General features: G+C 43.3%; 1 protein-coding gene across 10 annotated transcripts in view; it reads left to right on the top strand.

The window, feature by feature from the left end:
* The window catches only part of myo3a (myosin IIIA), a 38,475-nt gene extending 25,199 nt beyond the window's left edge, over positions 1-13,276 (top strand). For 7 of the 10 annotated variants that reach the window (XM_035143231.2, XM_035143230.2, XM_035143229.2 and 4 more), the window contains 18 exons: positions 534-687; positions 781-869; positions 953-1,082; positions 1,623-1,705; positions 1,857-1,898; positions 3,013-3,087; positions 3,376-3,456; positions 3,547-3,752; positions 3,898-4,009; positions 4,191-4,353; positions 4,439-4,525; positions 4,619-4,742; positions 4,827-6,105; positions 6,586-6,730; positions 9,086-9,177; positions 9,897-9,937; positions 12,138-12,422; positions 12,681-13,276. In XM_035143231.2, the coding sequence (XP_034999122.2) occupies positions 534-687; positions 781-869; positions 953-1,082; positions 1,623-1,705; positions 1,857-1,898; positions 3,013-3,087; positions 3,376-3,456; positions 3,547-3,752; positions 3,898-4,009; positions 4,191-4,353; positions 4,439-4,525; positions 4,619-4,742; positions 4,827-6,105; positions 6,586-6,730; positions 9,086-9,177; positions 9,897-9,937; positions 12,138-12,422; positions 12,681-12,795 (3,303 nt within the window). In that variant the 3' untranslated portion in view covers positions 12,796-13,276. The remainder of the gene's footprint in view (positions 1-533; positions 688-780; positions 870-952; positions 1,083-1,622; positions 1,706-1,856; positions 1,899-3,012; positions 3,088-3,375; positions 3,457-3,546; positions 3,753-3,897; positions 4,010-4,190; positions 4,354-4,438; positions 4,526-4,618; positions 4,743-4,826; positions 6,106-6,585; positions 6,731-9,085; positions 9,178-9,896; positions 9,938-12,137; positions 12,423-12,680) is intronic. The other 3 variants (XM_035143233.2, XM_035143232.2, XM_035143234.2) reach the window with 2 other exon arrangements.
* The last annotated feature ends 400 nt before the right edge of the window (positions 13,277-13,676 follow it).

The raw sequence follows: 13,676 nt of genomic DNA, 5'->3' as shown, positions 1-13,676 counted from the left end.
CCGTAAAGATTTCCTCATGTGGGTCGTTTACTTCACAACGTGCATTTCATGCTACAATAAGCACGTTGATGTGATGCCGTTAGTTCCCCTTTCGTCCTTTTTCTTCGTGGGATAGAAATGTCTCAGGGTGGAAATGTTCCCGAGTCCCTGTAGCAGTGAGCCCTGAGAGTCAGTCAGCCTGACGTGATCAGGTTAGCGCAACATACAGGAAAGTGGAGGGATTCGCTGACTTTGCCCCCTGGACTAGATTCATCTGAATATATAGGGAAGCAGCAGTTTATCACTAGAGGCTGTTAAAACCCAACAAGGCAACAAGCTTTAGGTTAGATTTATGTAGTTTGAAAAGCTGATTTATGTTGTCAGATGCCTCCAATATGCAATGTTTTTATAGTTCTTACTTCAAAGTTTAGTTTTCTGACTATAATGGAATGTGAGCAGAAAACAGCTGGGATACAAATGGATTTAATGGTAAACCTGGTATTTCTGCAAAACATTACAGGTAAAGTTCAAAAGTGGCTGTCATTTCTGTGCAGGATGAATATCTGAATGAGGAGGTGGACGCTCGGATGATCGAGTACGAGGACAACCGACCTCTCCTGGATCTGTTCCTACAGAAGCCCATGGGGATGCTGTCACTCCTGGACGAGGAGAGTCGCTTCCCACAGGCCACAGACCAGACTCTCGTAGGTCAGTGGGAATCTGTTTTCCAATGTAAAGTCTCAAAACCTACATTCATAATGTTTGAGAGGATAATTAATAATGTGCATCTTGGAAATGTAGAGAAATTTGAAGATAATCTGAAGACCAAAAGCTTCTGGAGACCAAAGAGAGTTGACCTTGGCTTTGGGATCCACCACTATGCTGGAAAGGTAGTTAACATTTGATCATAATACTTTTTGCATCAGTTACTTTTTAAACTGAAACTAGTTAACGTGTGTTTTTTGTCCTCAAGGTGATTTACAACGCTGCCGGCTTCTTGGCCAAGAACAGAGACACGCTTCCAGCCGACATCGTCCTGCTGCTGCGGTCGTCAGAGAACGAGCTGATTCGCAAACTCGTCACCCACCCGCTCACCAAAACAGGTACAGGAGGAGGCCGGCGTATAGTTTTACCTTCAGGAAAAAACAGAAGAGAAACAAGACGGCGGTTGTTTACTACAACGGTTCACAGGCAGCACTAAATACGCACCGTTAGTAAAACAAAAGGCTATTGTTACTCTGCCCTCCGTTCGCTGCAGGACATTTGTAATAAGCAGCTTTCCTGTCCTTTTCTTGGCCGAGCAGCGAGCCAGCTCGGTCAAAATCGACCTGCAAAGCCAATAATCACATTATCGCTCTTTTAAGTAGTATCGAGTGCTGCGTGACAGTGTGCGGCTGTTTTCAGTGACCCGGTCAACTGCAACTCACAAAAGGGAGAAAGTAGTGAACTTTTTTTATTTAGGTTCTTAAAGAATCAACTCTTCTTGATTCACATTAGTTCCCAGTGATGAGCTGCTGAGCTGCTGATCCCCCTCCGCACACAGCAGCTTTGTTTCTGTGGATGATTTCTGGATGAATGGCCGGGTCTCCCTTGTGGAGGGCACTTTCCCACTGACCCTCATCTTCTCTGTGCTTATTTGACAGGAAACCTCGCCCACACCAAGGGCAAAGTCATAAACACGATGTGCAACCCGCGGACCCCGACACGCACCATCAACTTCGCCAAGGTACTTACAGCTCGGTCTATATCATCACCGTGAGATCTGCTCCTGAGCTCTAATTCAGCCTTCTTTCATCTCTGTAGTGTTTTCCATCAAAACCGTAATCTCACCTTATTTTCCTGTCATTTTCTTTTCCTCTGCACTTCTGCCTTAAAAGATGGGAGTGTTAACCCTATACACTGCTTCTTGTTTCAGTGAGGTAATCAAAAGATGTCCATGTAGTTAGTGCTTCAGTGTGATACACCTTCACTCAGTCTAGATCTCTAGTAGCTGGTGTATCTAGTAGAAGCAGTCACAGCTTTATATCTACACTGGATACAATGAACACCATAGTCTATGAGCGTGTCATTTCACGTTTCATGATTCCACTGATACACAAGCTCAACCAATCACAAGTCAGTGTCAGCTGTCAATCATGACATCCCAGTTTTTATAGCACGAGTTTTTAATCGCATCCGTGATTAGAGCGTCAAATAACTAAAACAAGCATGTGAACCTACACAAGAGGGAAAAGAACTATGTGAAATGCAGAAGCCATCTTTGTAGTTTGGTCCATGTCCCATCCGCTAACATGGAGGAGGCAAGATTTATGACCTATACTGCAGCCAGCCACCAGGGCTCGATCAAGATGACCTGGTGTCTCTTTTGGGGATCTGTCATGTCATCCATCTTGGATCCTTGCAACCTGAATGAATAAACATCTTCACATTGGATCTGTATCAAGTAGACGATTACAGTTTTATTCAGTTAAGAAATGATTCAAACTTTACATTCAACTTTCAAATCATCAGTGTTCCATCTCTTTCAGTCGCTGATGGCCTAATAAAAACTCCTCCTGGCTAATTAATGGCACAACTTCAGTAACTCCAGTAAATTACTTCACAATGTGGAGGTGCACAATTGCCGTTTCCTGCTGTTAAGGCCGGCAGGTAATTAGCTCGCCTAAAAACACATTGACAGGAGCTACGTTCAAATGAACCGTGTTTGATGACTTCCTGAATCCATTTCCATTTATCTGCATATGAGACAGAACTCATCAAACTGCTCTGAGGATCCGATGAGCTCGAACAACAGCAAATGGCTGATGGGTCGTTATAAAGCTGGTTCTGCTTAGTTTATAGATTTAGAGCTTGTTACCAAATAGTTACATGTCTGTGCGTAATTTATAATGTAGCTTTCTGTGTTGTCTTCTTAGATCAAATACTGTGAATACTTGAAATATTTCTGATATTTAAACGAGTTGCAGACCATAAACTTAATTTGGCACTTTTTAATTTTTTATTGTTTATCCATTTCATGCGTCTCTTTTGCAGCCTGCGCGGGAAATAAAGCTCACGCCTGAAAAAATAAGCTTTCTCAATGCGTCTCTTGATGGCAGAGTGCAAACGGTGATTGGTGATTTTTCAAAAAAGAATTTTTCAAAACACCTATTTGCTTTGAAAACTCTAATGGGAATGTGTTTTTCTTCATTATGACTCTACGTCGACAGGTGGGCTGCAGCCACCACCGCTGCTAGTGCTTTACATTAACCTTTGCTCAGTGTCTTTATTGTGCCCTCTCACACTCTAATACCTTGGAAGCTTAAGTGCACCTTGTAAATAAAAGCATTAGTAGAGTAGAGAGTAGAATAATCAGAGCACAGGATGATTTGCTTTGTGACATATTTAATGTTTCAGGCGGGGGAACAAGGAGACGTTCCGTACCACCCGAGAGAAACAACCAACATGAGAACGCAGACCGTGGCCTCCTACTTCAGAGTAAGATTGTGCTCTTTTTTTTTTATTTGCACATGTCAGAGATGTATTGTCGACTACGTTTTTCTTTTCACTCTTCTCGCCTCTGTGCAGTACTCTCTGATGGACCTGCTGTCCAAGATGGTGGCGGGGCAGCCTCACTTCGTGCGCTGCATCAAGCCCAACAACGATCGCCAAGCTAACAAGTTCGACCGGGAGAAGGTTCTGGTTCAGCTGCGTTACACCGGGGTCCTGGAGACCGCCAAGATCAGGCGGCAGGGCTACTCCCACCGCATCCTGTTGGCCAACTTCATAAAGAGGTCAGCAGGTCGGAGTCAGGGGAGGAAACAGCTGATTTAAGGGATTTTAAACAAATTTAAAAAACAGAATTACACATAAAGACATCTTTACATTAGTGTGATGTGTATATAATTGACCCTTTGTTGATTGCACCGTTTATTACAGATACTCCATCTTGGCGTTTCATGCTCATGAGGAGCCGGATGTGACTCCAGAAACCTGTTCAACAATACTGGAGAAGGCCAAGCTGGAGAACTGGGCAATGGGGAAGACCAAAGTAAGTACAGCAGTTATTTTAACTTAAGTTCTGTGTTATTTGCTGATGTATGTGTTTGATCTCTAGGTAAATAAATCAGTACAATCAACAGTACTTGCACCTAAGAATGTATTTTCATCAACTTAAAGTATGAATTGATTTGATAGGATGATCAATAAAGAGGTTGTGTCTCGTCTCTCAGGTTTTCCTGAAGTACCATCACGTGGAACACCTGAATCTGATGGTGCAGCAGGGCACGCAGCGACTCGTTCTGCTCCAGGCTTACATTCGAGGCTGGTTGGGAGCCAAGCGGTACCGGCGGATATTAAAAGAGCGAGAACAGAGCGCTCTGGTGCTGCAGTCAGGTCAGTAATCTGCACCGACTCGTCAGTGTCCTGGAATATGAATGAGCCACGGAGCAGTCACGCTAATTCATACTTTAATCTCCAGCTTACAGAGGTCACAAAGTTCGGAAGAGGGCCACCGATGACAAAAACAAAGCAAAGTTTGAGGCCTTCATCGTGCAGTTTCAGGCTGGTGAGAACAAACTGAGCTCAATCATTTATCCTTCACAATCCCAGCTTGTTATGAATTATATCAGTTTATGTTTTTCCTTGTCTTCCACTTCAGTTTGCAGAGGCTATCTTGCAAAAAAGAAATACAAGGAGTTGGTAGACGAGAAGAACAAAGCTGCAACCAAGATTCAGGCTCGCTACAGAGGGCATAAAGAAAGGAAAAGCTTCAAAAGAAAACGGTGGGACAAGCGCAAAACTCAAAGATGTAAAACCTAAAGATGTTGAATTAGTTTCTGATAAAGACGTAACAATTTTCTTTGTAGGGAAGCGAAGGAAAAGGCGGAACAGGCATCTGAACCAGAGAAAAGCACCAACGACTCGAATCCAGAAACTGAAGCAAACAACGAAGAGGAGGAAGCTAAAGCTGCCGTCGTTCTCCAGAGCAACTACAGAGGCTTCAAAGAGAGGAAAAAGTTTAAGGAGAGGAAACAGACGATGGCTGGGTCCGAGGTAGAGTCACCGCCAAACACGGCGGTGTTAGGGGATCAGGAAAGAGGTGGGAAAGACGCTACAAGCAAAGAAGGAGAGAGGGAGAAGATAAAAGATAAAGAGGAGAATGAAGAGGATGAGGAGAGTACGTATGAAGCAGAGGAAAACGATGACAGTGATCACACACAGGTGGCAGAAGACGAGGAACATACAGAGGTAGTGGACGAGGCCGTGATCGAGGACGCGCCAGAGGCAGATGCTGGAAAAGAAGAGCGGGAAGAGGACAAGAATGGAGAGGAAAATGCAGCAGGGGACGAGGAAGTCAACGTTGAGGAGGAAACCAAGGCGGCGACTGTTCTCCAGAGCAATTTCAGGGGTCACAAAGAGAGGAAGAGGTTGCAAGAAGAAGGTAAAATCCCAGCTAAGAAACAGAAGAAAAGCCCAACTGGTGAAGAAGCGGCGCAAACAGCGATCAGCCCTGAAGCTGAGGAAGACGTGCAAACACCAGAGGACATCTGCAGCGATGGAGCAGAAGAAGAGGAAACTCAAGAAGCTTCTTTGACATCAGGCGACCAGGACGAGACAAAAGCGGCCGTGGTGCTTCAGAGCAACTTCCGTGGCCACAAGGAACGCAAACGACTCGAGGAGGAAGGAAAGATCCCAAAGAAAAGGAAGAAAGAAGAGATCTCACCCGAACGTCCAAAAGAAGAAGAGGAGGAAGAGTTGATACACACAGAGGAATCGGTGCCAGAATCCCAACTGGACTCATCTGCTGAGAACCTGGACGAAGTGGACGAGGAAAAAGCTGCGACTGTCCTGCAAAGTAACTTCAGAGGCCATCGAGACCGAAAGAAACTGAAAGCAGAGCAAGACGCACGGAGGAGAGCGAAAGAAGGAGAGGAGGAGAACGAGGAGGAGGTGGTCCTGGACGTTTCTGATATAGTGATCGAACGTAGAGAGGAGAGCGATGTCGAAAAAGAACGAATGGAGGAAGAACAGGCTGCGGTGAAGATCCAGAGCAACTTCAGAGGGTACAAGGACCGAAAGAACCTGAAGAGCAACAAGCAAACAGCACAGAGAGAAGCTGGGGAGCTGCAGAGCTTCTCCAAACAGGTACAGTAATACCTTCAGAAACAAAGATGGACGACACGTCTCCACTTCCTCCCGATGTCATTAGGCTTCACCCTGTTTTTAATAGCATCATATAACTAATTAAAAGCATGTTAATTTATCACCAGTTACCCGAACACCTACATTTTAGTTTTTTTACAAAAAATCGAATTAGCATTTGTAAAGCACAAAACAAAAGAAAAAGGTTTCCCCGTATACATGTGTTCAAGTCATCCATCATTCGTTCATTGACAAAATATTAGATCGTGATCTCAAATTAATTATCCCGTTACCGAGAGATAACAAAAGGTTCGTTATCTCGAGATGACTTGTTAATTATCCCATTATCTCGAAATAACTAAAATTAACTCGTTATCACGGGAAAACAGGGGAAATATAATGTACGATTCCGCATGTTACCACGTCACCTCTCTAACTTCTTATCTTCTCGTGTTATTATTTCCGTTCCATCTCTTTCAACAGGTCGCAAAAACGTCTCAGGACTTTGTGACCCTGCAGGACAAGTTGAACGAGATCATCCAGGCCCATCAATCAAACCCCGTGAACAACGGCATGTTTGTGAGAGGCAAAGCAATCAATGGCTTCGCTCCCCAGAATCACCAATCAAGTAAGATAAGCGAGATTGGCTCGGCAACAAAGATAGATTGTAGAGCAATGAATATAACGCAGGATGTCGGCGCGGATTAACCCGAGGTTAATGTGCAGGTTTGGTTCCGTTGTTGAAAAATTGAATCATCAGATAATTAAGAAAGATTGACTGCCTGTCTGAGGAGGATCATTCTTCTAGTCTGTGGATCCTCTACGATCACACCGAGTCGTTCCCTGCAACACTAACAATCAAGTTTACATTTCAGCTGATTTTAAATCCAGGATTTAAGACAGGAATCCGTCTTTATTCGGTATTATATGGAAATTAAAAGGTAAAGTTATTACGATCTTCTCACAGTAGAAGTGGATTTTAATCAGAGGCTGTCATTCTCTCTCTGTCTTGATTAGCTCAGGAAACCCGGGAAAGTTAAGTGCCAAAACCCCGAAGGCCAACATGCGCACCATCTGATGTGTCATCAAATGTAAAGTTTGATTTGCACTGCTGATAGGTGTAATTGCTTTGTGGGGGGTGAGCGGGCGGGGGGGGACTGTAAATTGAAAGTTCAGCGTCTCAGAGAAAACGAGGACGACGGCTGAAATGTCACCGTTCAAGGAAACAATGAAGAATTTCAATAACACCGATGATTGTGTTCTATTAGTTGACATCATGATGAATCCACGATTTGATTTTTAGTGGCTTTGAGTTTTATTACAGGAAGTTATCTAAAGGACATTTTTATATAATTATTATAATAAATGCATTTTTCCTAACTTTTAACAAGTCTTATTGGTGCCTGAATTTAAAACAGATGATGCAACTTTTGACAAACAGCAGCCACTGTGACAAAAAGGGGAAGTTCTTGATTAAATATTCCTTTAGCTTCCTTTTCAGTCGTCTTCTAACTCGAGCACGTTTGCCCTTTCCAGTCTTTCCCCGAGCGCAGCACATGGCCTGAGGTAAAGCAGAATAATTTATCTGTGTTATTTCCGAGGGCCAATGCATCTCTGTATAAACTTGTGCTTTTCAGCCCCGATGGGTCGTTTCTCCATCGACAGTCCTGAGCCGTCCTCGTGAATTTCACTGACGTAATAAACCTCGTCAGATTCATTTGTGGCACGGACAGCGAACGCAGAGGAACGCCACTCACAATGTTCTTCATGGCGAAGGTCATCGCATGTTAATCACGTTTTGTGAGCGAGCGCTCTCAAACAATTATGGCGGGAATTAATAAGAGGGTGTGTGAAGGTGGATTTACTCGTTTGAGCAAACGCAGAACGACCTTTGAGTTGCTGGAGAAAACTTTTTACCTTCGGGACATAATGGATTGTTTTTTTCTACGCGTTTCACCCTTTGCATGAACAGTGATTAATATCGAGCAACAAGCAAAAGGTCATTGTAATATTCTTCTAATTGCATCATCAAATATGAGAGATGTGTGAGATCATGACGAATATGAGAGATTGAAATTCATGCAGGGAAAGAAAGAACAAAAGCCAACCTGACAACTCTCGCTTTACGTTCGATACCGCGCTGGAAAGCGAACATGGATCATCACAAGGTTACGTCACACTTTGCTCATGTCAGAGGTTGTTTCACATAATCGCTGTTGGAAAATTCAAAGCAGCCAAAAGGCCTTAGGGTTAAACTGCAGCCTGCATGGAGGGCAGCTCAATATGCACAACAAAGTCAAAGGGCAGCGCCGGTTCCCACTCACGTGCATCGATGTGTGTGCATGACGTGTGACTCTCCAACCGACTGATCCTGATCGGTCACAACACGCAGCTGCCTTCAGTCTGTTCTGCACGTGTGGGAGCAGTGAAAACCAGATCCAGTCCTGCAAAGATCAGCTTCACATCATCCTGATGGATAAGACGCAGCCTTTTGCAGACGTCATCACCACCTTTCTTCATCATATGTCCACTTACACACCAAGTGGAACATTTGTTTGTTTTTTTCCCCTCAAGGCTGAAAGAGCCAAAAATGTTGTGCTGCTCCAAAATGTTAGTCAGAGTAAAATCAGCCTTTAGGCGCCAGGTGACCTGACGGATAAAAAAGGTGCCAAATACGTATCACAACATCCTTAATGGAGGCCGACTCCTCCATTTACGTAATTTACTGGTCATGCTCTTCCCACGTGCACCATCACCTCTGCACTGCCCTTCTAGAACATCCTCATTGTCCCATACTGTGGTTAAAATGAAGAAAGAAAAAACTAAAACCAACTGAAAGTCTTAATTTAGATTCATCTCCACACATCTTAAATTGTTGAAGGACATTCTGGGAAATGTAGGCCCTGTGAGGGAACATGTGTCCACACTAGACATTTTACTGTGTCTGATGTTTGTCTTTTTAAATGGTCTCTGTTCCCTTCAGCTCAGAAGATGCTGTCGCGGACCCCCCGCAGGACGCAGCAGCCGAAGACCCTGAACACGCCAGAGGACTCCACCTACTACAACCTGATTCATGTGAGTGAGACGCTGAACGATTTCAGATACTCGTCCCCGACAAGGCTCGTCACGTGACACAGTAACTGCTCCGCCACCTGTTGGTTTTCAAAATGCTCGATTGATTTTTCCCCTCTTCTGTCAGACAATGTCATCAAATCTTGCCTTTTATAAAGTTTTCTGAAAAAGTATCTTCAACGGTGACGTGCGATTCTGAGTCAATTCCTTTTTGTTCAGTGTTCTCTCGATATATAACGCAAATATTTGCGTTCTTCATAATTTCAGTGAACAACAGCTCAGCACAAAGAGGCTCGTTAATAAAGCTGCAGCACTTTGTCTGGATGACCGAGTTATATTCTGTAGACATAACAAATCTGATCAATAATTTCATCTTTCATTTTAACATGTGGAAAAGAATAGCAACCTTTCATAAAAGCAAGATTTCTGTCTTTTTATGAAAACAAAACAATAGTCATAACAGTTTTTAAGAGATGACTTGATGGATCCATTATAAATTAAACAAGGCTATAGACTGAAAATGTTCAAAGTAAGATTTTAAGTGCATTATTATTGATTGAAAGGTGAATAACTAACAAAACAGAACTTTAAAAAAACAGTGGTTTCTCAACTCCTTGAGGGGGTCGTGACTCGTGAGAGCAGAGGGGCTGTGAACCTCTGTCCTGATGCTGAATAGAGATTATTGATTTTTAACAACCTGTCCTCTGTCTCTCTGCACCCAGCGCTCCGTCCAGGATGACAGACGCAAGCCCAGGAAAGAAGAGTAAGTGTCCATGTCGAAACCTCATTTTAATGACCTATCACCACTGTTTTTAAAAAGCCTGCTGGTCCAGAGCTACCACTACTAATATGCCCAATGAAATGTAACGTTTTGTATGGTGGTATTCCAGTGTATAGATATAAAGTTTTGAAAAGGAGGTCGTAGAAAGTGTGTGTATGCATATATACAGTATTTGCCGTACAGGCGACAAGGTGAGAATACAACCCCCAGCGTCGGGCTGATGATGGAGCGATAGGGCTGCCTGAACAAGCACTGTGCTTTATCACAGCGCTCTGAAGAGACGCACACATGCACCTTCATACACACACAAACACACAGTCCGACAAAGTGCTGAACATCAAGGGTAATAATGTGTTAGCAGATAAATAAGGCCGGCGATGGACAGGAGCAGTTTACATGCATCATTAAGGACGAGAAGGTCAGCGGGAAAGATGGCATCTCTGGCTGAAGCTGACAGCAGAGGAGGACGGGAGATGGGAACACGTGGGTGGTGAGGAGTGAGCACCGGAGAGTAGACGGAGGGAATGAGTAAAGACGTACAGAAGGAGAAACGAGGAGGGAAAGAGTGATCGTGCGACGTAGAGGTCTCCATTTTAGAGCCAATATCAAAAATATCATCGCTTACATGTGGCTTTTTCTACTCGTGGTAGCAATAGTGATTCAGCTCGTGATGCTTTTTGGATTTGCCATTTAAAGCACAGAGAGTAAAAGTCATTCTGATAAAGAAACAAGTTGGAACAATCAGAGGAAAGTAGTTAGCAGGAGCAGTGAACCGAGGATGAACTGGCCCCGGAAACAGCTGAAGTGTCGGGCACGACTCGGCCCCTGGTGCCTGGACCGAAGCTAAATAGACAAGAAAAAGGAAATGGGCGACTGCAGATTAGAAAATGAAAGGAAAAAGCCATAAAAGTCCAATTTTATTCACTAAATATTCAAAGAAAATAGACTTAAGCTTTGTCTAGAATGACAGTGTGTTCATAGTTTACTCTTTTAGCAGTTAGACTGATCAGAGGGATACAGCTTGTAGCACCATATCTCAAGATGGACGTTTGTTTGTCAGAAGGACGCCTCAAAAACTACCAAGTCCATTTACTCCAATAAAGGGTTAAGAGATTCAGGGTGGACAGGAGAGCTGGACCGTCCCTAACATCGTGTCATTAACATGGCTCTAAACTGGCTTTAAAGATCTTCAGCTTTTAAACGGGTCAGTATCAGTGAAGCTGCAGCACTGGACTCATAAAGAGACTGATTTCCGATAGCGTCTGATTATGTGTGAGACTCATTGATCTCCACACGGAAATGATCGTTTCCTCGCTCCCGTTCACATGGAGGTCAAAATGAAGTCTGGTGGGCGGATCCCTGCAGACTGACGGCTTGACCTTCAACCTCTTTGTCCTCGAGAAAGTGTCTTTCTGTGGTTCTGGATGTGGGAAGCGTCTAAAAAAAACTAAAGTCCCACCATGACAGTGATATGAGGACATGTGAGGAAAGAGGCCTTCGTCTTTTTAAACAAACATTTCAACAACTCAACACTAATCTCATTCAGGGAAACTTTTAAAAGGACATTTCATTTCAAACACATGCTTGTGAATGAGAGGAAACATTTAAAAAATCCTAAAAGTCTTTTAGACAACAGGTAGGAAAATTAAAATGTATCTTTGATAGTGGTTTTCGTTTTAATAACAAATAATTTTTATTTCTCTCCTGTTTGCGTCACTTGGACTCAGCTGTGATCTCAGCTGTGTGACATCAGGGCTTGATTCCAGTCTTTAAACAGTAAATTAAGAAGCAAGTAAATGAAATACAAATCTACACAATAACAATAAATATATATGTCTCACTGAGACTGACACAACAACATAATCTAAAAATAAAGACTTTGTGAAATACTGTAGGTTTCACTAAGCTGGAGGTCGTTGGTTCAATACCCAGCTCCTCCAGATCATCCTGAAATGTCTTTGCACACTGGACCTAATGACTGTTCATCTGTGTTGCTGCTGAATGTGTGAATAAGACTTATACTGTAAAGTGCTTTGAGTGTTGATGAAAGTATTTCTGTATCTCTTGCTGTTGTGACAATAACAGAAGTTCATAGTGGTGCTGGATTTCCCCAGACTGGGGATAAACATGTTTAAAAACTGGTTTTAAATTGACATCCATCCATCTCCTGTTTGTGCTTCAGTCCAGGGAAGCTGCTGGATGTCGACGACTACTACTACAGAGGCCTGGTCACCAGCAGGTCTGAACCCTCCATATCCACAGAGGAAACGTCCCACAGCAGCAGCATGGCCGAGAGTAGGCGCTCCTCGGTCAGGAGGCGCTCCTCGGTCAGGAGGCGCTCCTCGGACAGGAGACGCTCCTCGGACCGGAGGCCGCCTGCTGAGCAGAGACCAGCTGCTGCCGGGAGACCGACCAGAGAGCGAGCCGTCACTGAACCAGAGCCGCCCAAACCTGCCAAAGACAACAGGTACAAGCATCTTCACCTCGTGTAGTAGGAAGGGTTTTTACAGAGAAGTGGTTTTATAGCCGGTGGGTCAATAGAGTTTAACCCCTTTTGATTCTCTGCCTGACAACAAATAAGTTAGCTACAAACAGCTCAGACACATGATAAATGACGACTGGAGATATTAAACAAGAATCTTTTCATCTTCTCTTCTGATTCTTTTTGTTTCAACTCTCCATCCTTGGTTCATTTCCCTGTTTCTCTCTCGCGATGTGTCGACAGGCGCTCCGTTCACAGGACGACCTCCACAGAGAGTCGGGCCGAGGACAACCCGTACGACTTCAGACATCTGCTGAGGAAGACCTCGCAGAGACGAAGGCTCATCAAACGCTACTGAAAGCAGGACGGAACCTTTTTACCCGATTGTCGCACAAACTGTTAATATGTGAAGCGTCATACAAATATCACAAGTATCTGATTCATCGCAGTCACCACCAGTGAAATTCAGCACAACAGAGGTTTGAAGGTAAATATAAATAATACAATGTTACGCTGTTTAAACTCGCAGGGAATGAAGCTTTTATTTATGTCATTTGTAAACTGTACTTTTGCTCATTTTTCTTTTATTCATTTTTCTTTCTTTGCTCGTCGAATTTGTGTGAGATTGTTTATTTAAACCTCAGATGTGATTTTATATAATGTCCATACTGTAGATCATGTAAATATGCAAAAATCCTGCTCTTAACACTTTCACAGTTTTTGATGAATGTATCTTTGGAAAATCGGCTTCGGTGTCGTCGTGTTGTAAGAAATGTAAATTCTTCTGTCGGCTGCAATCATCTGGTTTGTCCGTGTAAAAATAAAATATTTTCAAATTCCTTGTGACATTCAATTTATCGTATTCACCGTGTAAAGTCAGGTTATTTTTTAAAGTAGTAATCTCAATATTATTACTGTGGTGTCCAAATGTGTTAACATGAGCAGCTGTGTCATGTTTATCAGACCAGTCGAGTAAAATCCTCTTTTTCATATTGACTTGAACATTTTTCTTTGAGATTCTAACTTTGACCTTTACGTGACATTTTAAAGGAGAGAACCTCCCTCGGTGTAAGTGAATCCCCGACAACACACACTGACACAAAAACTACACACACAACCACATACACTGTACATACTGGAAATAACCCACAGACAACCAGAGAACAACTGGGATATGATCCAGTTTTACTATGACCCTGATTAGCTGTTATGAACAGTTTCTGCAGATGATTCCCTAAG

The sequence above is a fragment of the Hippoglossus stenolepis genome, chromosome 19 (assembly GCF_022539355.2).
Source record: "Hippoglossus stenolepis isolate QCI-W04-F060 chromosome 19, HSTE1.2, whole genome shotgun sequence".
In the NCBI taxonomy this organism is placed as follows: domain Eukaryota; kingdom Metazoa; phylum Chordata; class Actinopteri; order Pleuronectiformes; family Pleuronectidae; genus Hippoglossus; species Hippoglossus stenolepis.
The sequence above is the reverse complement of the archived record's forward strand: the minus strand, read 5'-3'. Positions and strand labels throughout refer to the sequence as shown.